The sequence below is a fragment of the Talpa occidentalis genome, unplaced genomic scaffold (assembly GCF_014898055.3).
Source record: "Talpa occidentalis isolate TD23 unplaced genomic scaffold, MPIMG_talOcc4v2.1 talOcc4.3, whole genome shotgun sequence".
NCBI lineage: Eukaryota > Metazoa > Chordata > Mammalia > Eulipotyphla > Talpidae > Talpa > Talpa occidentalis.
The window spans coordinates 37,572,245-37,592,695 of NW_023603184.1; the positions used below are offsets into that span (position 1 = coordinate 37,572,245).

Sequence of the window (20,451 nt, forward strand, 5' to 3'; positions counted from 1 at the left end):
AATTGGTAGGTAGTCTGTTGGATTCTTTCATAACTATTAGAAGTTTTTAACTCATTCAACTATAATAATACCTTTTAACATAAAAAACTTGGCACACAGCACTATTAAACAATCCACACCTACTGTAGCACAAGTTCTATCTTTCAGCAGTTATTTCAGTCATTCTGCCTGTTTTGCTCCCCACTCTATCTCTGGTGAATCCTCTCACCCCTCTACCACTGGCCTGTACCTCAGTTCTTATATGCATAAATAAATAAATCTTTAAAACAAACAAAACTTGACACATACACAAATACTTTGAAAGAATACATAGGTACATATAATAGTTATGATAGCTGACATACTATAGTACATACAATAGCTGGTTCATACTGAACCAACCACTGTTACATGCACTTTTTTTAAAATTAAGATTTATTTATTTATGCAAGAACCGGGGTACAGGCCAGATTTGCGGGAGGGTGAGAGGATTCACCAGAGACAGAGTGGGGAACAGAATAGGCAGACTGAAGAAATACACTGCTGAGGGGAGTAGTGGGCATGACAGAAGAGGTCTGCCACGCCATGTGGGACCCTCACTGGCCGGCTGCGATCGAACCAGTGCTGCAGAGGCTGCAGACAGCTTCACAGTGCTGTGCTCAACCACCTGCGCCACCAGGGGAAGCCCTATACGCACTTTTTATGTATAGACTCAGTTAATCCTCACAGTAACCAATAAGGTAAGTACTGTTTTCTCCAATAACAGATGAGGAATTGAGTATAGAAAGACTCGGTAACTTGTTCCAGTGATAAAACCATTATTATGTTAACCCACATAATTTTACCCAGGGCTTTCAGTCTGAATCCATAAATGATTCTTTTTCCTAGTAAATGCTTTTTCAGACCTCTTTTAACATGGTCTGTAGCCCACAGAATGGGAACTGCTGTACTTTCTCATTTAATTCTCCTAATAGCCCTTAAGGTAAGTACAGTGAGTAAAATGAGGCCCAAATAGTTGAGGCATGAAGGAGATACTAATAGAGACAGGACTTGAACCCATGATTTCTGTTTCATACTTCATAATTTCTTTTGTACCATATGTTGCTTTTGGAAAGAGATTTCCATAAAGGAAATCAAGGGATAATCTGGAACACAGGAGAAAGAGAGACTAATCTTTGCTCTTGAGCTGTCACAGTTCTAGACATTACTGACCACAGCTAGCTCAGGTATTTGGCATGCACAAGAAGAGATATCAGTAGCTTCAGGTCACAGTGCACGAAACCATCGTATATCACCAAGGTTTTTTGAACTATGCACCATCCAGCAGGCTGAGCCACCAGGGGTAGTGCTTCATATCTGAACCCTGTTCATACTTCACCCTGTCATCTGATACAAGTCACTTATTTCTCAGGGTGTGGTTATGGTGCCTACTCTCTAAAATAAGGTTTACAAAGATGGTTCAATGGAGAAAAATCAAACCAGGTGTAGGGTGACAGCCCTGTTAACATTATTCTCTGCTTGTTTTTAGAAATAATTCTAATTATAATATTAATTATATGTACACATGTACACTACAGTGGTTTTTTTGAAGTACATTTTTTAAAACTGTGGAATCCTTTCTTCAAGATTATTAAAGTGGCCACTGTGATGAAACAGTAAGGTAATTCTTACCCTTCTGCTTCTCCCTCATCAGTGTCTTAGGACACCTCTGATTTGTCATTTACTTGTTAGCCTTTAATAGGAAATGTGACTGTAGCTTAATGAGGCCTGTTGTACAAGAAACATGCACAATCATCTCATTACTGCCAAACCTGTGAACATTATGCTCAACTTCACTGGAGAAGGGGCCATGCTAACGCGACATATCTTGTATGGAGAAACTTAAGCTGTATTTGTGGAAAATAGGAAAAAGAAAATCTGTAATGATGCTATTGCACAATAATGAGCTGTATTGGTTTTGATAAGATTTTCATTATGTACAGTGAATATTTCTGCTTTGATTAATTAAAATATTAACTCTGGAAGAAGAAAAATTGCCCAAGATGGCATCTCCTATCCTTTTTCAAGCTTATCAGAGATAGAACCATTTACCTTGGAGGCAGTATAATACAGTGGAGTCAGGCCAGTCTGGCTTGTTTAGCCAGCTCTCCCACTTCATATTCAATACTTTATACCTTTCTGAGCCTCTTTTTCAGATCCCTAAGGTGGGGTGATTATATCTAGCTTAGGGTTATTTTGAAGGTTATAGAGTTATAGAAGATTGTACAGCAAAGTATTTTGTAAACTCTAAAGCTAGTGTTTGTGACTGTTGCTGCTCCTACTTTTATTTTTTTAAAGATTGATTTTTTTATGCATACAAGAGCTGGGGTACAGGCCAGAGATGCGGGGAGTGAGAGGATCCAACAGAGATAGAGTGGGGAACAGGACAGGCAGACTGACTGAAATACACCACTGAGGGGAGCAGTGGGCGAGACAGGTCTGCCTGTGGGTTTCTCCCTGGCCGGCCGAGGATCAGCCAGGGATCGAACTTGTACTGCAGAGGCTGTGGATTGCTTCATAGTGTGGTGCTTAACCCCTTGTGCCACCAGGGAGGCCCTGCTCCTACTTTTAAGAGGAAAAAAATCTCAAGATAAAAATGTCTTCAGGTACAATTTGATGTGGAAGAAAAATAGACTTTTATTTTTAATCAAGGTCAGTTTAACAAAATTCCTTTTTTTTAGTATATGTGCTGCTGAAGTGAGCACCAAAATTCCGTTTTTAACCATTTTAAAGTATAGAGTCTGTGGCTTTTTGTACATCCACACTATTGTGCAACCAATACCACTATGTAGTTCTAGAACGTTTTCATTACCCTAAAAGAATAAGTAATAACTCTATTTTGCAGACTCTGGCAACATAAATCTGCTTTCTATGTATTTTCCTATTCTGGATATTCATGTAAATCAAATCCTACAGGATGTGGCCTTTTGTCTGGCTTCTTTCACATAGCATATTTTTAAGGTTTATCCATTTTATGACTGAACAATATTTTATTGTGTGGGTGTATATTTTGTCTGTTCATCAGTTGGACATTTCCCTTTTGCTTCAATCTTTTGACTTTTGTGATTAGTACTGCTATTAATTTTATGTTTTTATTTGAATACCTCTTTGTAGTTCTTCACTGAAGTGAAGTTGTTCGTACCTCTGTAAGTATGTTTAATTTTTGGAAGAGCTGCCTGATTTTTCATAGCAGTTGCACCATTTCACATTCTTTTAATCCACAGTGTAATTAGTTTCCAGTTTCTCCACACTCTGACCAGGGTTTGTTTTCTCTCTTTCTCCTTTTTTTTTTTTTTACCTTAGCTATCCTAGTGGACATGAAGTGATACCTTATTGTGGTTTTGATTGATATTTCAATAATGATGTTGAACGTCTCTTTTGATGTCTTTATTTGTATATCTTTCATGGAGAAATGTCTATTCAAATTCTTTGCCCATTTAAAAATTTTCTTTGTCTTTTTATCTTGAGTGTAAGAGGTCTTTTTATGGTCTAGATACTAGGCTGTTATTTGATGATATATGATTTACAAGTATTTTCTCCCAGTCTGTGGGTTGCCTTTTCATTTTATTAGTAGCATCCTTTGATGCATAAACATTTTTAAGTTTGAAGTCCAGCTTATCTATTTTTCTTTTATAGCCTGTGCTTTTAATGTCATATCAAATAATTCATTGCCAAATCCAGTATCATTAAGACTTATCCCTGTTTTCTATTGTTAGTTTGTTAAGTGTTTTTATCATGAATTGGTGTTAGATTTCTCACATGCTTTTTCTATATGAGTTGAGATGATCATGTTGCATTCTTGGTATAAATTCCCCTTGGACCTAGTGTATAGTCCTTTTAATAAGCTGCTGGATTTGGTTTGCTAGTATTTTTTGAGAGTTTTTACATCCATATTGATAAGGGATATTCTGTAGTTTTTATGTCACGTTTGCCTTCCTTTGGAATCAGGGTAGTATTGGCCTCATAGATGAGTGTTTTGGTTTTTTTTTTTTTTTTTTTGAGGGACAGAATTTTGGTGCAGTATGAAAAGTCTTGACGTGGGAGTCAGGTGACCTAAGAAATATTTCTAGCATTGCTGCTAATTAAATTAGCAGTAAATTACCTACCTCCCCTTAGCCTCTCTTTTCTCATCCTTGTTTCATTTTCAAAATGAGGATTTAAGACTGGATAATTGCTAATGTCTCTAAGTTTTAAATACTATTTTTCATGACTATTAGTCTTTGTGACTCCAAAGGACCAAATTAAGGCTAAGGAATGAATTTTAAGAATGGAGATTTTGGCTAAGTGTTTTAAAGAATTTTTCAGAATTTTTCAGCAGTGGGCGCTGTTTATTCAGTAGAATGAACTGATGTAGAAGAGAATGATCTTCCCATCACAAGCTCTGTTTTACTAGAGACTGGCAACTATGTCAGAGATGTTGAGGAGGGAATTTTGTGCTTTTTGTAGAATGGTTGGCTGGATGCTTACATAAAAGAGAGTTTGACAAAGCAAAATATTTTTTAAAACTAGGAAACAGTAATAAAGGTTTCTGAGGTTAAGAGGGAAAGGAGAGGATGAAAGTGTCAAAGGGGTATAAGGGATAGTGATAGAGGAAAAAAGTTTGGAAGGCTATGGTCACAGCTTTCAAAAAGATATTTTATGAACTTAGAGTAGTGTGTGCTGGCTATAGTTGACATTTTACTTCAAGAGAGAGATAATCTCAGAAAAGATTTGCATGGTTACCCAGCAGAAGGAAAAAGAAAAGAAAATATTTCAGAAATTCAGAGATTTAGTGGTTTGGAAAGAAAAGAATTTTTATGACTCGGATATCATTTCTTAAAAATTCAAGCTATACATATGTGACATAGAAATCAAAAGTGCCCAGTTAGGGCCTCCCTGGGTGCAGCGGGTTGAGCGCCGTGCGGTGAAGCTGTCCGCAGCCTCTGCAGCGCAGGTTCGATTCCTGGCTGGCCAGGGAGATTCCCACATGGCGCAGCAGACCTCTCCTGTCTTGCCCGCTGCTCCCCTCGGCAGTGTCTTCGGTCCTTCTGCCTGTTCTGCTCCCTGCTCTGTCTCTGGTGAATCCTCTCACCCTCCCACGCCTCTGGCCTGTACCCCAGTTCTTGTATAAATAAATCTTTAAAAAAAAAAAGTGCCCAGTTAAAATCACTGCTAATAATTTGTTACACTTGGACATTTTTTCTATGTGTATGTTAATACTTATAATTGTTGAGAAATAAGCCTTTTGATATATATGCCGCAGTTGTCTTCCCACAGTTTGCTATCTTATTTATAGAATTGGTACAAAAGTTTTTATAGACTAGATTTATGAACTAATCTGTGGACTGAGGATTCTATTCTTTGCTCTTCTGTTTGGCTGGCCCATCTTGTTGTTCCTGGTTTTTCATCCTGGTGTATCTATAATTCTCTCTGCCTGTACAGATTTTTTTTTTTTGTTTATACATGCACTGGGTACAGTCAGAAGCACGGGAGGGTGAGAGAATTCACCAGAGCCAGAGCGGGGAGCAGAGCAGGCCCAAGGACCGAAGTACACTGCTGAGGGGAGCAGCGGGCAGCAGGAGAGGTCTGCGCGCCATGTGGGACCCTCCTCTGGTGGCCGGGGAGCAGCCGGGGATCGAACCGGCGCTGCAGAGGCTGCGGGCAGCTTTGCAACCTAGCGCTCAACCGCTGCGCCACCGGGGAGGCCCTCTGCCTGTACAGATTTTAGGTACTTGCTGTAACCATTAGTTTTGTAATTCCTTGGGCCCCTTTCCCTCAAATTTGATCTAGGTTAAAGATGGGCTCAAAGTGGGGAGAAGCAGAGCAGAAACACAGTTAGGACATGGTAAGGTGTGAACTTCACTATTAAATAAATATGGTAACACTAGTTACCATTTATAATTTGCCAGGTATTTTGTTGTGATATAGGTAGCCATTGTATGACTCAAGAGCCAGAAGCTCAGAGATTCATTTAGCTCCACTTAATGGCTTAGCAGAGTTAGAATTCACACCCAAGTCCATCTGACTCCTGCGAAAATGCTCCAGTACCCAAAGGTGAATGGATATGTTTTTTGTGATATATTCACACAATGGAATACTATATAACTTACAAAATAAAACATATATAAAAAACTGTAGCTACAAATAATGGTAAAGATGAATCTTGGCAATGTAATATTGAGTGAAAAAAGTTTCAGAAGACAATGCATACCTTGATTATTTTTTATAGAAAGCTAGATATAATTAACTTTAGATGCCCCTGTTCTTACATTGGGGGGTGAGTTTAGTATCTTGTTGTATTATTTTAAAATAATTACCTTATTTAAAAAAAAAGGAAGATATCTTGTCACATGCTTCAGCGTGAATGAACTTGGAGGACATTATGCTAAATTAAAAAAGCCAGTCACAAAATACTAATATTAATGTTTATTTTCCACTTTATATGATTTCATTATGTAAGGTACCTAGAGCAGTCAGATTCCTAGAGAGAGAAAGTAGAGTGGTGTTTACCAGGGGCTAGGGGGAAGTGGGATTGATATTTAAGGGCTAGGGGAGAAAGTAGAGTGGTGTTTACCAGGGGCTAGGGCTAGGGGATTGATATTTAAGCAGTATATAGTAGTTTTGCAAGAAGAAAATGTTCTAGAGATTTGTTGTACAACAGTGTGAATGTAGTTAACACTACTGAACTCTAAAATAGCTAAGATGGTACATTATATGTTGTTTTTTATTTTTACCACAATTAAAAATTAAAAGTGCTCCCTGAATGGACTGATCGTGAGAATATTCATTTACCAGGAATTCTGATTTAGTTACATTTTTCATTACTTGAAATTCAAAAATAAAGGCAAAAGAGAAAGCAATTCCCATGACAGGGACTTCTCTCCAGATATTAAGACATAACATAGGAATAGACAGACCAGTAGAACAAAATTCTCAGAGACAGATCCATGTATAATGGAAACAATACACAATAATGGTGAAACTACCAATCAGTGAAAAAAGTATTCATTGTTGAGAAAACTTGCTCATCATCTGGAGAGAATTAAAACTAGTTTCCTACAAAACTGCATATAAAGGGGACTCAAGATAGATTAAAGATCTAATTATGAAAGGCAAAGATATGAAGTTAAAGATATATGTAGGCAAATAAAATAAAGATTTGATGCATTTGATTATATTAAAACTAAGGATTTTTAGGGCCTCCCCGGTGGCGCAGCAGTTGAGCGCTGGGTTGCAAAGCTGCCCGCAGCCTCTGCAGCGCCGGTTCGATCCCCGGCTGCTCCCCGGCCACCAGAGGAGGGTCCCACATGGTGCACAGACCTCTCCTGCCACCCGCTTCTCCCCTCAGCAGTGTACTTCGGTCCTTCTGCCTGCTCTGCTCCCCGCTCTGGCTCTGGTGAATTCTCTCACCCTCCTGCGCTTCTGACTGTACCCAGTGCTTGTATGTATAAATAAGTAAATAAATCTTTAAAATAAAATAAAACTAAGGATTTTTGTCCTATGAAGGATACCATAAGGAAATTTACTGAATAACAGAATGGGAGTTTAGTAATGATTAAAACTGATACTTGATTAATATCCAAACTATATGAATGAATGCCTCAAAATAATAAAAGACAGATAGAAATAATAAAAGACAATAGAAAAGTGGGCAAATGAACAAGCAGTTTACAGGAGAGAAAATCTAAAGGTCCATCAAGCATGAGAAAAAATGCTTGAAGTCATTAGTAATTAGAGAAGTGCATGTAAGATACAATGATTTATCACCTTATATTTATTATTGGCTAGAAACTGTAAAGTTGCATGTTGCCAAATATAGGCAGGAATTAGTAGGAGCCTTCATGTACTCGCTGTGGGTATGATGACTGGTGCAGGCATTATGGAAAGCAGCATGGCACTCCTCAGTCTGTAGAACATACACATCTTAAGGGGTCATGTGGGAGAGTATTCGTTCAAGTGTTAATTGAGGAGTTGGAGGCAATCTGGATATGTTTCTCAGAGTAAATCCGGTTCATGTGGTGGGTGCATGTCACACTGTTGTGCAATTAAAAGAAACACAGTAGGTATATCCAAACAATTTGTATGACTCTTAAAAGCTTGGTACTGAGTGGGAGAAAAGTAACAAACAAAAAGGTGCACAACACAGTGCTAGTTAATCAAAAATACATTAACAAAAAATATGTAGAGTTTTAAGAATAGACATAAAGTAGAATACCCTATTAAATACATTAGAATGTCTACTAGTTGAGGACTGGAAATAAAAAAAAAAAAAATCAAAACTGCTCCCTAGATAATGTTGTATAAAGGACGGGCACTTGCTGGGCAGTAGAAGCATGAACTATTTGAGATTAGCAGCAGAGCTTGCAAAAATTGCTTCCTATGTCATGCCAAGAAATGTTGAAAGTAAATGATAAGGCTCTTTTTCTCTCAAACTAAATGAAATTTATTCTTCTTTAGTGCTGGTTGGTCACTCAGCCTTTCAGTGGGCACCCTAAGCACTGAGTGAAAAAACACTCCTAGACCAGGTTTCTCAATAGGAGGCTGCTAACATTTTGGGCCAATAATTCTTTGGTGGGTTTTTTGGGGATGGAGTGGGGGTGGGGAGGTGTGCAATTATATGCACTGTAGGGTGTATGGCAGCAATAGCATCACTCATCTCTGCCCACTAGATGCCAGTAGCACTCCTCCCCTGGCTGTGACAACCAAAAAAATGCTTCCAGGCAATGCAAACATCATCTGGGGAATGAAAACATTCCTGATGAGAAACACTGTCCTAGACTCTGGGACCTAGAGCAACATGGATATTGCTTGCTATGAGCCCACTTATGAGCAAGGTTTCACTGTGAAAAGTATCAAATTTCTCTCTAACTTCGGAGTTGAAGTCCAACCTTTACCTTGAGAGATTTAGTCTAAATTAACTGATAGTGAGAGCAAGTGATCACATGTTTTCTGTAACTAAATCTCAGGTACTGTTTTTGTTGATATTTAAAAAGAATTCTTTTCTCATCCTCTGTCATGTTGGAACTTTACAGCAGCTTTGTAAGAGTTCATTTCCTTTTTTTTTTTTTTTTTTTTTAATGTTAGTAAACCAAAGTGTAGAATCCTGAAGTTACTTGCTGGTAGGATATGCCCATTAAATTAGAGAGCAGGGCATAAAACCAAAATCTGAGTCTTGGTTAAGTGCTCTCTTTCCACAGAACACTCAATAATGTTTTGAGGTTTCTTGAATGCTTCAGGAAATTGTCAGTTTTTGCTATGGTTGTTTGTGTTTTTGACACCCTCCCCACACACACACACTTCAGTTTTTCTTCTTTAATTACTTTTGCCCAAGTCATTTCCTTGGATTTCAGTATTCTAACAATCAGCCCTTTTTCCTTTTTATATCTCATCTTGCCTTTTTAACCTTTCTAGGATTCCCCCACAAACTCAGTGAATGATGCTGGAGAGGCAGGACTTGGGAGACAGGTGTGGATTGGAAACCTAACCCAGGCCAGTCTTGCTTTTTGGCCTCTCTGTAACTGTTTTTCATCTTCAGAGAGTCTAATATTACTTATGTAGCTCCCTCAGGGATGTTAGGGGAAGGAATATGTTTATGCCTGGACAATTATCCTATTTTTAAAGATCTCTGAGGAGAAACTTTCATCATCTCTGTTACCAAATATAGTGTCTTCTCAAACTCCTATCCCCTGAACTGCTTTTCCCTATTGGAATAGATGAGTGGCAATATCTCCTACCTGGAAATCTTTCAAGTACTTTAGATTTTTTTTCAGACCAAGGTATTATGATGGTTACCAGAATATGGCTAAAGAGTGCTGACTAAGATGATAAAGGGTTGTAATCCACTTTCTATGAGAAAGAAAAACTTTCTCTTCAGAATATAATTAAAAACTTCCAGATGTGTTGTACACATCAGCCTCCTCTTTAGGCTCATTTCTCATATCTCCCCTAGATATTACCTATACTTTCCCGAGCATACCATGTTACCACTTCCTGAAACTCCATCATGATGTCTTTCTCCACGTGTACCTACTCAGCCACCAGAACAGAGCTTAAAGGTTGCTTTCTTTAGGAAGCTTTCCTTGGCTCCTTTGCATTGAGTGAAGCACCTCTCCTTTGTACAGTTTTAGCCAACAGGGCTTACTCCGTAATAGCACTTACCATACTGTTATTTGTTTCTCCTCAGTAGACTTGAGTTCTTGAGGAGGTTTTGTACTTTATCTCTGAATTGTTCATTCCTTAGCATGGTATCCAGTAAGTGCTCAGTAAGTTCTACTAGATATTGCTTGACTGACTCTTTTGCCTGGAATAAGAAGACCTGGGAAAGAAAACATAATCTAGATTTTAGGAGAGTAGTTACAAGAAACAGAGTAAATTTACTCTCTCTGAAGGAAGAGTTGGACTCAGAGGCAAAAGGGACATAAAAGCAGATTTTCCTGCTCAGCATCAGAGAAGGTCCAGTACATCTAGTAGTTAGCCTTTTGTGATAAGGATGGCCATTTCCAGGTGTAGTAGGAAGGAATTGTCAAGTAAGTGCCCTGAAGAGTATTCCGGCATTATGAGGAGTCTTATCAAGTCACGGAGACTATAAAGAATATATCTACCGTATTGGGCCTTCCTGGTGGCGCAGCGGTTGAGCGCTGGGTTGCGAAGCTGGCCGCAGCCTCTGCGGTGCCAGTTCAATCCCCGGCTGCTCCCCGGCCACGGGAGGAGGGTCCCACATGGCGCGCAGACCTCCCCTGCTGCCCGCTGCTCCTCTCAGCAGTGTACTTCGGTCCCTCTACCTGCTCTGCTGCCCGCTCTGGCTTTGGTGAACTCTCTCACCCTCCCGTGCTTCTGACTGTACCCAGTGCTTGTATAAATAAATAAATCTTTTTAAAAAAAAAAAAAAAAGATGCCTTCTTAAAAAAAAAAATATCTACCGTATAGATTGTATATGATCTTTAGGTAACTAAAGATAATAGCCATGCCTTCCTATAGTCTTCGCCAGGCCTAATATTCCAGGAGAAACTGGACTCAGCTGTTCTTATGTGATTTGGTTTTTAGACCCTTGGTAATCCTGGATACTGACTTATGGCCATGCCTATTTGTCTGTGTTCTTTGTACAGCGTGATTCCCAACACCTGATCTCAGAGCCCCCAGGATGATTTGGTAGAAGAGAGAATAGCTGTCTCCTTCGTTCTGGGTGTATTCCTAGTTAAGCATCCCAAGGTTGCCTTGGATTTTTTTGGCAAGACCTTATGGGCATATATCCTTAGTAACTTGTGGTCAACTGAAACCCTAGGTTTATTTCACAAGAGCTGCTAGTAAGCCATTTTTTCCCTCTCCTATAGTTGGTAAGTTTTCATCATAGGATTTTGGTTCATTTCAAGTTATTAGCTTATAGAATGTTAGAACTAAAACTCTAGAAAGAAGCTTTAATGAATGCATTTTGGATCTTCCCTCTGTTTCCATGTTTACTGCTCCCTTTACTCCCCTCTACCAAAGCTTTGTTCTGTTCAGGTTGGTAAGCTGATCCTTTGCATTTTCGTCTACATTTTTCATGAAAGCATTGATCAAAGCTGTGGACCATACCCCAAACATCTCCCTCCAGTTGATTTCTGTTGATTTATCAGCATTTTATCAAACTGATTGTCCTATTAGCTGTGCGTCTCTTACTTTGTTCTACTACCTGTACTTGTAATTTTCATTTCATCCTCAGTGTTCCTTTTTAGACTCTCATGGTGGGGGATCCCTGCCTATACAGAGGATGATGCAGAAGTGATAAGATGAGAATCCTGAAAGTCAGAAATGCCAGGTACCAGAAGATTAGCCTGGCACCTGCACTACAGTTTCTGAGCTGAAGGAAATTTGGAGGTTATCTTGTTCCCCTTCACGTGAATTAGAATTGTCAAGTATTGATTACATCTTTACTAGCACACCTTGCAGTGATGGTGGGCTCTCAACTAAAAAGAAAAAGTTTATTTAAATATGTGCTGAACGGGTCCTCTCTAGTGGCGTAGGTGTTAAGTCTCAGCACTATCACACTATAACCGCTGCTGCGGCCTGAGTTTGATCCTGGCCAGGGATCTAATCCACATATAGAACAGCAGACCTTCCTGTCTTGCCTGCTGCTCCCCTTAAAAATGTGTTTCAGTAGATCTGCCTGTCTGTTCCTCACTGTCTCTAGTGAATCCTTTCATTGCCCATACTTCTGGCCTACACCCCAGCTCTTCTTTTTTTTTTTTAAAGATTTATTTATACAAGCACTGGGTACAGTCAGAAGCGTGGGAGGGTGAGAGAATTCACCAGAGCCAGAGCGGGGAGCAGAGCAGGCAGAAGGACCAAAGTACACTGCTGAGGGGAGCAGCGGGCAGCAGGAGAGGTTTATGCGCCATGCTGGACCCTCCTCCGGTGGCCGGGGAGCAGCCAGGAATCGAACCAGCGCTGCAGAGGCTGCTTTGCAACCCAGCGCTCAACCACTGCGCCACCGGGAGGCCCCACCCCAGCTCTTCTATGCATAAATAAACAAACCTTAAAAATGATGTTTTAAAAATTTGCTGAACAAATATGAAAAATAAATGCTGACTCTTACTGTTAGTATCTAACATCCTCCTCTCAACTGTGTAGCTTTGTGGAGAGTTAAGCTGGATATTGCTATTCTTACCTTCCAGGTTGAAGAAGCTGGGATTGTTTGTTGAATGAATCAGTGACACAATTTCAGTCTAGTTTTTAGCTTAATATTTGCAGATTCAGGGAGAGAGGATGAATGACTTATAACTTTTCCCCTCCACTTAGGCAAATCCAAGCCTTCAAAACCAGCCAGAGCTCTGCCTCTCCCAGGCAAATCTTCCCTGTCAGCTCCTGCCCACACTGTTGCATCTCTTCTTCAAACTCTGACGTCGTACTTGATCTTTTGCATGGCTGCCTAATTCATGTGTTTCTGTCTCATCACCCCAAATCCTGGAAGGGAAGTTAAGGCCAAGGTTTCCAGTTATTTTGTGGTTCCACAGCATAAAGCACAAATACTTGAGCAAATTATTGAACCAAAAGTATGTGTGTGGTGTTGCCACGAGATGGTGCCAGAGTCCCTGCATTTGTTCTGAGAATCTTGCATAACTTTCAGCTATTTAATGCCAAGCTAGCCCTTAAAAATGCCTTCTTAAGATTATGCTTGGTGAAATAAGCCAGAAGGAAAAAGAAAAATATCGGATGGTTTCATTTATAACAGGAATATAGGGGAACCAAATAAGACATCAGTGTAAAAAAAATAATAACAGTACAAAACACAACAAAGCAAAAACAGACCATTATAAGTCAGAGATATACTGCAGGGGAGGAGGAGGGAGAGGGATCAGAGGGAGGAGCACAAGGGATGGTGGTGATGGTGTATGGGTGCCCTGGGGAAGGAAATTCTATGGGGACTCAATCTGAGGGAGTGGGGGGAAGCAAATATTGTTTAAAAATAAAAAAAAAATGCCTTAGTGATGAAGCTTCAACTTATTTATTAAGCAAAGTGCTGGTAAATAGTATAAACAAAGAAATTAACTAGGCAAAGTAACTTACCATTTTCCCATGGTACTCTATTCTGTTTACTTGGCCCACTGCCCTGCCCCTTGTCAGCCACTGGATATTCACCTTGGTGGCAGCTTTCTAGGCTTTGAGAAGAATCTGGCTTTCAAGCCTCTCTAATGGAGCGCCTAGATAACCGAAATGGTCTCAAATCCTTGGTTTGCATTTTCAGATCAGTTATTCCTAGAAAGGACAAATTTGACTCCAGCTAATATAAGGGTCTGAAGGAGGAAAAAGTTAAGTAGGCCCTCTTTAAAACAAATGTCTCCCTCCTAGGGTTTTAGTCTTGCTTACCTCTCAGTTATCTAAATGTGTTGAGGATCTATCATGTGCCAAATGATTTCCTAGCACAAAGGAAACAGATGAATATGGCCTAGTCCCTGCTCTCCAAGAACTTACATCAGGAGAGTGATTTTTTTATTATTATTATTTAATATATATAGGGCCTCCCCAATGGCGCAGTGGTTGAGCTCTGGGTTGCGAAGCTTCCTGCAGCCTCTGCAGCGCCGGTTCGATCCCCGGCCGCCGGGCGAGGGTCCCACATGGCTCGCAGACCTCTCCTGCCGCGCCCGCTGCTCCCCTCAGCAGTGTACTTTGGTCCTCCTGCCAGCTCTGCTCCCCGCTCAGGCTTTTTTTAAAAAAAAAGAAATATATATTATTTTTATTTTAATTTATAGTATTTTAATTTATTTATAATTTTATTTTAATTTATAATATTTTAATATATAAATCTTAAAAAAGAAAAAATATATATTTTAATTTTATTTTTTAAAAGATTTATTTATTTATTTATACAAGCACTGGGTACAGTCAGAAGCGCGGGAGAGTGAGAGAATTCACCAGAGCCAGAGCGGGGAACAGAAGGTAGACTGACGAATACACTGCAGAGGGGAGCAGCGGGCGCGGCAGGAGAGGGTCTTCGCGCCATGTGGGACCCTCGCCCGGCGGCTGGGGATTGAACCGGTGCTGCAGAGGCTGTGGGCAGCTTTGCAGCCCAGTGCTCAACTGCTGTGCCACCAGGGTAGGCCCTATATATATATTTCTTACATCATCGATCATTTCTGTAATGTTTGCTTTCTCCTCTCTGGTGTAGTCCCGTAAATTCCCACCACCAGTTCACCCATGCACCGTCACCATAGTCCTTTGTGCTCCTCCCTCTCCTGTTTTGATCCCTCTTCTTCCCCTTTCCCTGCAGAATGTCTCTGATTTATAGTTGCCTGCTAATTTTTATTATTTACTATTATCATTATAATTATTATTTCCCCGATCCCTTATTTGGTTCCCTGGTAGTCCTCCTATAAGTGAAACTATCTGATATTTTTCCTTTTCCTTCTGGCTTATTTCACTGAGCATAATCCCTTCCAGCTCCATCCATGTTGCTGCAAATGGCATAAGTTTATCTGTTTTGATTGCTGAATAGTATTCCATTGTCTATATATACCACATATTCTTGATCCAGTCATCTATTTTTGGGTATTTGGGTTGTTCCATACTGAAACAAAAACGGACACACAAACCAATGGAATCTAATAGAAAACACAGAAACAAACACACATATGTAGATAACAACTAATCTTTGACAAAGGAGCAAAGAATATACAATGGAATGAGGACAGTTTGTTCAATAAATGGTGCTGGGAAATATGGACTGCTACATGCAAAAGAATGAAACTATACTACTACATCACACCATGCACAAAAAACAACTCAAAATGGATAAAAGAATTGAACATAAGGCTTGAAACCATAAAATATGTAGAAGAAAATACAGGCAAAACACTACACGACATACATCTCAGTAACATCTTTAAAAATTCATCCCCTAGGGCCTCCCCTGGTGGCGCAGTGGTTGAGCGCTGGGCTTCGAGGCTGCCCTCAGCCTCTGCAGCGTCAGTTTGATCCCCGGCCGCCGGCGAGGGTCCCACACACACACACACACACACACACACACACACAAAATTCATCCCCCCAAAAAGCTTCTGTACAGCAAAAGAGATATTAACCAAAACAAAGAGACACCCTACTGATTGGGAGAAAATTTTTGCACTCCGTATAACTAACAAGGAACTGATCACAAAGATCTACAGAGAGCTCACACAACTCAACAAAAACAAAGTAAACAATTCAGTCAAAAAATGGGCAGAAGAGCTAAAAAGACATTTCTCCAAAGAGGAAATGCAAATGGCCAACAGGTATATGAAAAAAGTTCAACATTACTTATAACCAGGGAAATGCAAATCAAAGCCACAGTGAGATACCACGTCACACCAGTGAGAATGGCCCATATTAAAAAAAACTGGCAACAGCAAATGTCAGTGAGGATGTGGAGAAAAAGGAACTCTCTCCTACACTGCTGGTGGGAGTGCAAACTGGTCCAGCCTCTATGGGAAGCTGTGTGGAGGTTCCACAAACTACTAAAAATGGAGCTACCATATGACCCAACGATTCTACTACGAATCTACCCAAAGGACACAAAAACAGTAATTCAAAAGGATACCTGCACCCCTCTGTTTATTGTAGCACTATTTACAACAGGGAAAGTGAATTTAAATCTGACTTTGGGGCCTCCCCTGGTGGTGCAGCAGTTGAGCGCTGGGCTGTGAAGATGCCCGCAGCCTTTGCAGCGCCAGTTCAATCCCTGGCCACCGGCGAGGGTCCCACATGGTGTGACAGACCTCTCCTGCCGCGCCTGCTGCTCCCCTCAGCAGTGTATTTCGTCAGTCTGCCTGTTCTGTTTCCCGCTCTGGCTCTGGTGAATCCTCTCACCCTCCCCTGCTTCTGACTGTACCCATTGCTTGTATAAATAAATAAATAAATCTTAAAAAATAAACATTCTTTAAAAAAATGAAGAAAAATAAATCTGACTTTGTACTCTAGATAAACAGTGTCGCAATATAGAAAAGAAAATGCTTTTTTAGCTCTCGATATTTGCTACTTGTTCATGTGTCTTGAATGTAATATCAGGCAGATAGGCAGGTCGGAAGGATTTTTTTTAACCTGAAGGGACAAGCTGACTAAAGGCATAGGAATGCTAGAAGGTGGTCCCTGAAAAAGTAGTTTGGTTCATATTGTAGGGGATTTGCCTGTCTAAGGATGTTGGATATTATTCTCCATGCACAGGACCATTAAAAGGTTGTAAGCAGGGAATGACATGCTTAAGACTCAGTGTTAGAGATACCACTTCAAGAACAGATTAAAGATTAGATTTGTAGGGAAAGACATTGAACGTTATTGCAGATGTTATTGCAGTCAGTAAGGCAAGGGATAGCAAGGGATAAAAGGGAAAGAATATCTGTATAAATGATTGTGTGAGGCATGAAAGGGAGGAGTCAAGCTTGGCTTCAGGTTTCTTACTTGATCACTAGTGGAGGTGCCGATATCCAGAACTGGAAATGGGGCCTCCCTGGTGGCGCAAGGGGTTAAGACACAGCACTCAGGCTAGCTGTAGCCACTGCAGCACGAGTTCGATCCCTGGCCAGGGAGGTGACCCACATGGCGCAGCAGACCTCTCCTGACTCCCCTCCTCCTCCCCTCAGCAGTGTATTTCAGTCAGTCTGCCTGTTCTGTTCCCCACTCTGTCTCTGTTGAATCCTCTCATCCCCCACACCTATGGCCTATACTCCGGTTCTTGTATGCACAAATAAATAAATCTTTAAAAAAAATAACAACTGGAAATGTAGCACAGGACAGGCTATAAAACAGCACACAAGATACACCCTGGGCTTGTGGACAGACCTGCAGAGGGAGCTGCCTGGAGCTGAAGTGCTTGTGTTTGTGTTTCAGATGGTGACCCTCTTTCAGATGTGGGTTGTTCCCCTCTATTTCACAGTGAAGCTGCACTGGTGGAGGTTCCTAGTGATCTGGGTCTTTTTCTCTGCTGTCACAGCCTTTGTCACCTTCCGAGCCACCCGGAAACCTTTGGTACAGACAACTCCCAGGTGAGAGTGTAGTTAGTGGGCAAGAGCTTCGTTTCCTAAACTTAATGGGCGGGGATGCATGGGAGAAGGATGGGGTTAGACTAAAAAATTCCGGTTTTTGTCTGCCACAATTCCTTGTGGACTCCACCAATACAAGCTGATTGGGAGACCTACCTCCCCATTCACAGATAAAACCCCCCAAGTATTCCCTATAGCTTAATCTTATGATTTATATCAAGACCTGTTTATATTAAAAACAAGCAAAATAAGTAAATGCTGGTGATCATGTAGTCTAATTTTATTTTATTTTTTGCCCATTTCCTTGTGGTTTCATTTTAAATGTTGCTTCTGTGAGCATTTCTCTGATCTCTAAATTAGATTTTCTGTTACATTCTTTCTTGGTGCCCTGTAGTCTTCCTTCACAGAACTCACCAGAATTTATAATTAAATATTATTTTGATTATCTATCTCCCCCACTAAACTATAACTTTGAGTTTAGGAATCACACCCACTTTGCCATTGTATATCCATACTCCCCGCAGGGCCTGGCACATAGTAGCCTACTCTCTAAATTTTGTTGAATGAATGCTGTTGGCAGATTTACGATTTTCTGCAAACAGTGCTTTCTTCTTGGGTCAAATGTGTCCCTACTTATATAATTCTCTGTATTTTTTCTGAATGCATATTTGTTCAATCCTTTCAACCAGCAATATCTGTACTTGACAAAAAAAATTTTTTTCTCATTCTTTCATTCAATGAGCACCTGCTATGTGTTAGGCCCTGTGCTGAGCACTGGGGATACAAAGCTGGATAAGACATGGTCCCAGCCCTCAAGGAGTACTCAGATTAATGGAGGAGATGGATGGGAAAGCAACTGTTTCAGTGTAGTGGGTAAGTGCTAAGAGAGACCTGGTAAAAGTCTGGGAGAGCCTAACAGGAACTGGCCAGCCTCAAAGTTGTGACTACCAGATCCAGAGTCTTCCAAGTTGATTGTTGCTCTTTTCCCCACCCTTATGTTCCACTTTACTGCAAGACTTTCTTTGACCTTTTGAGTTTAATTGTGCAAAGTAGAATTTGTCTTCAAGGTGAAGTTGGTGATCCAGAAGCAGAAACCCCTTTGCGGCTGTAGTAGTTTATGTTACCTTAAGACCATTATAGAAGATCACAGACTCTGGAACTGGGTGAATGTGAATTGGAAAACCCCACATCTATCACTTGTTAATTTTATGACCTATGTTTTTTACCTTTTTGATCTTTGAATTCCTTATCCCTAAAAATGTGGTAATAATTGCTACCTCATATAGGGTAACCAGGAGCCAGGCTGATGGTGATTATTCAAGCAAATTGAATAATCACAGACATTGAATAATCACAGACAAAATAGAGGCTCCTCATATCGGGGGCCTGCATAATCATGGCATTTAAAAGACTGTATCTTCATTGACCCATCTTTGATCTCTGAACCAAGCTTGGGTCAAGCAACCAATTCCACACTGCTGCTAAGTGGCTCCTGGGAATGAATGCTTCTCCCTCAGGAGCATTTTGCAGCCCCATTCAAGCCCATAACCCATCACACACATACATCCAGTTCAAAGGTATTCTTTAACAATTCTATCCTTGTCCTTCTTCTGGGGGGGAAAAATATCAAGAGCAAATTCATTTCATTATTCGCCCGTGGATAGGAGCAAATCATGCCTAGATGCAAAGACCTGTCACTATTTCTACATCTTACTCTGTTCCCTTGAGTTCTTTTTCCTGAACAAGAATAAATAAACTTGCCCATCTGTTCCTTCTGTGGTTACTGGTTTACAGTTCCTTATCCAACTAGCCTGAATGGAGGATGACATAACTGTCTGAGGTCAGCTGTACGTTGAGACTGAAACCTTTCAAGGTTCTCTCTTCTTCCTTTGGTCTGAGACCAGGAAAATACGAAGCACTAATTTCCTGGTATTTGGAGGTATTTCTGCAATTAAGGGAGTGACCAATTTTTTATAGTAAAGTTCCTAGAAAGAGCCTGATAGCCCCATTAATGTGAAAATGGGATTTGGGTGGTCCAGAGGCCCCTGGGGCAGACACAGAGTTTCTGTGTCAGCTGTACTAATTTTCTCTCCTTTCTTCAGGTTGGTTTATAAGTGGTTCCTGCTGATCTATAAAATCAGCTATGCCACTGGTATCGTTGGCTACATGGCTGTCATGTTTACCCTCTTTGGTCTTAACTTACTATTCAAGTGAGTACTCTTTGCTTTTATTTTTGCTGGTATTTGGGGAGGAGGGACTAGTGAGCTGTACCTTTCTTCTTGCTGCAAGTCCTGAGTTTTTAACCAGGGTTGGTGGGGGGCAGTGACCCCTGGGATATGAGGCCCTCTGTGATTTGTGCTTGCAAAAAGAATGGAATGTTTGAATATATACAAGGTCAGAATTCCAAATCACTGCTTTTAATTCCCAAGAATATGTATTTTAGTGGAAAAGTATAATAAAGCATAATAATGAGTATAGTCTGTTACCCGTAAGTTCATCATCCTATCAGAAACATTTTTCTCGGGGCCTCCCCAGTGGCGCAGCGGTTGAGCTCTGGGTTGCGAAGCTGCCCGCAGCCTCTGCAGTGCCTGTTCGATCCCCGGCTGCTCCCCGGCCACCAGAGGAGGGTCCCACATGGCGCGCAGACCTCTCCTGCCGCCCGCTGCTCCCCTCAGCAGTGTACTTCGGTCCTTCTGCCTGCTCTGCTCCCCGCTCTGGCTTGGTGGATTCTCTCACCCTCCCGCGCTTCTGACTGTACCCAGTGCTTGTATAAATAAATAAATAATAAATCTTTAAAAAAAAAAAGAAAAGAAACATTTTTCTCATCCATGTGTCTAATATTTGTTGTAACATCCACTCTACCTGAGTAGGCCTCTGTTCAACGACTAGGAATTGGCAAACTGTGTCCTGTGGGCCAAATTGGTTTACCACCTGTTTTTATAAAATTAAAATCTGGGACATAATCATGCTA

The 20,451-nt window shown here is 40.6% G+C and overlaps 1 protein-coding gene across 7 annotated transcripts in view; it reads left to right on the forward strand.

Annotated features, from left to right (window-relative positions):
- RNF121 (ring finger protein 121) overlaps positions 1-20,451 on the forward strand; it is a 91,774-nt gene that overhangs the window by 37,771 nt on the left and 33,552 nt on the right. For all 7 annotated transcript variants that reach the window (XM_054699501.1, XM_054699504.1, XM_054699503.1 and 4 more), the window contains 2 exons: positions 17,329-17,483; positions 19,583-19,690. In XM_054699501.1, the coding sequence (XP_054555476.1) occupies positions 17,329-17,483; positions 19,583-19,690 (263 nt within the window). The remainder of the gene's footprint in view (positions 1-17,328; positions 17,484-19,582; positions 19,691-20,451) is intronic.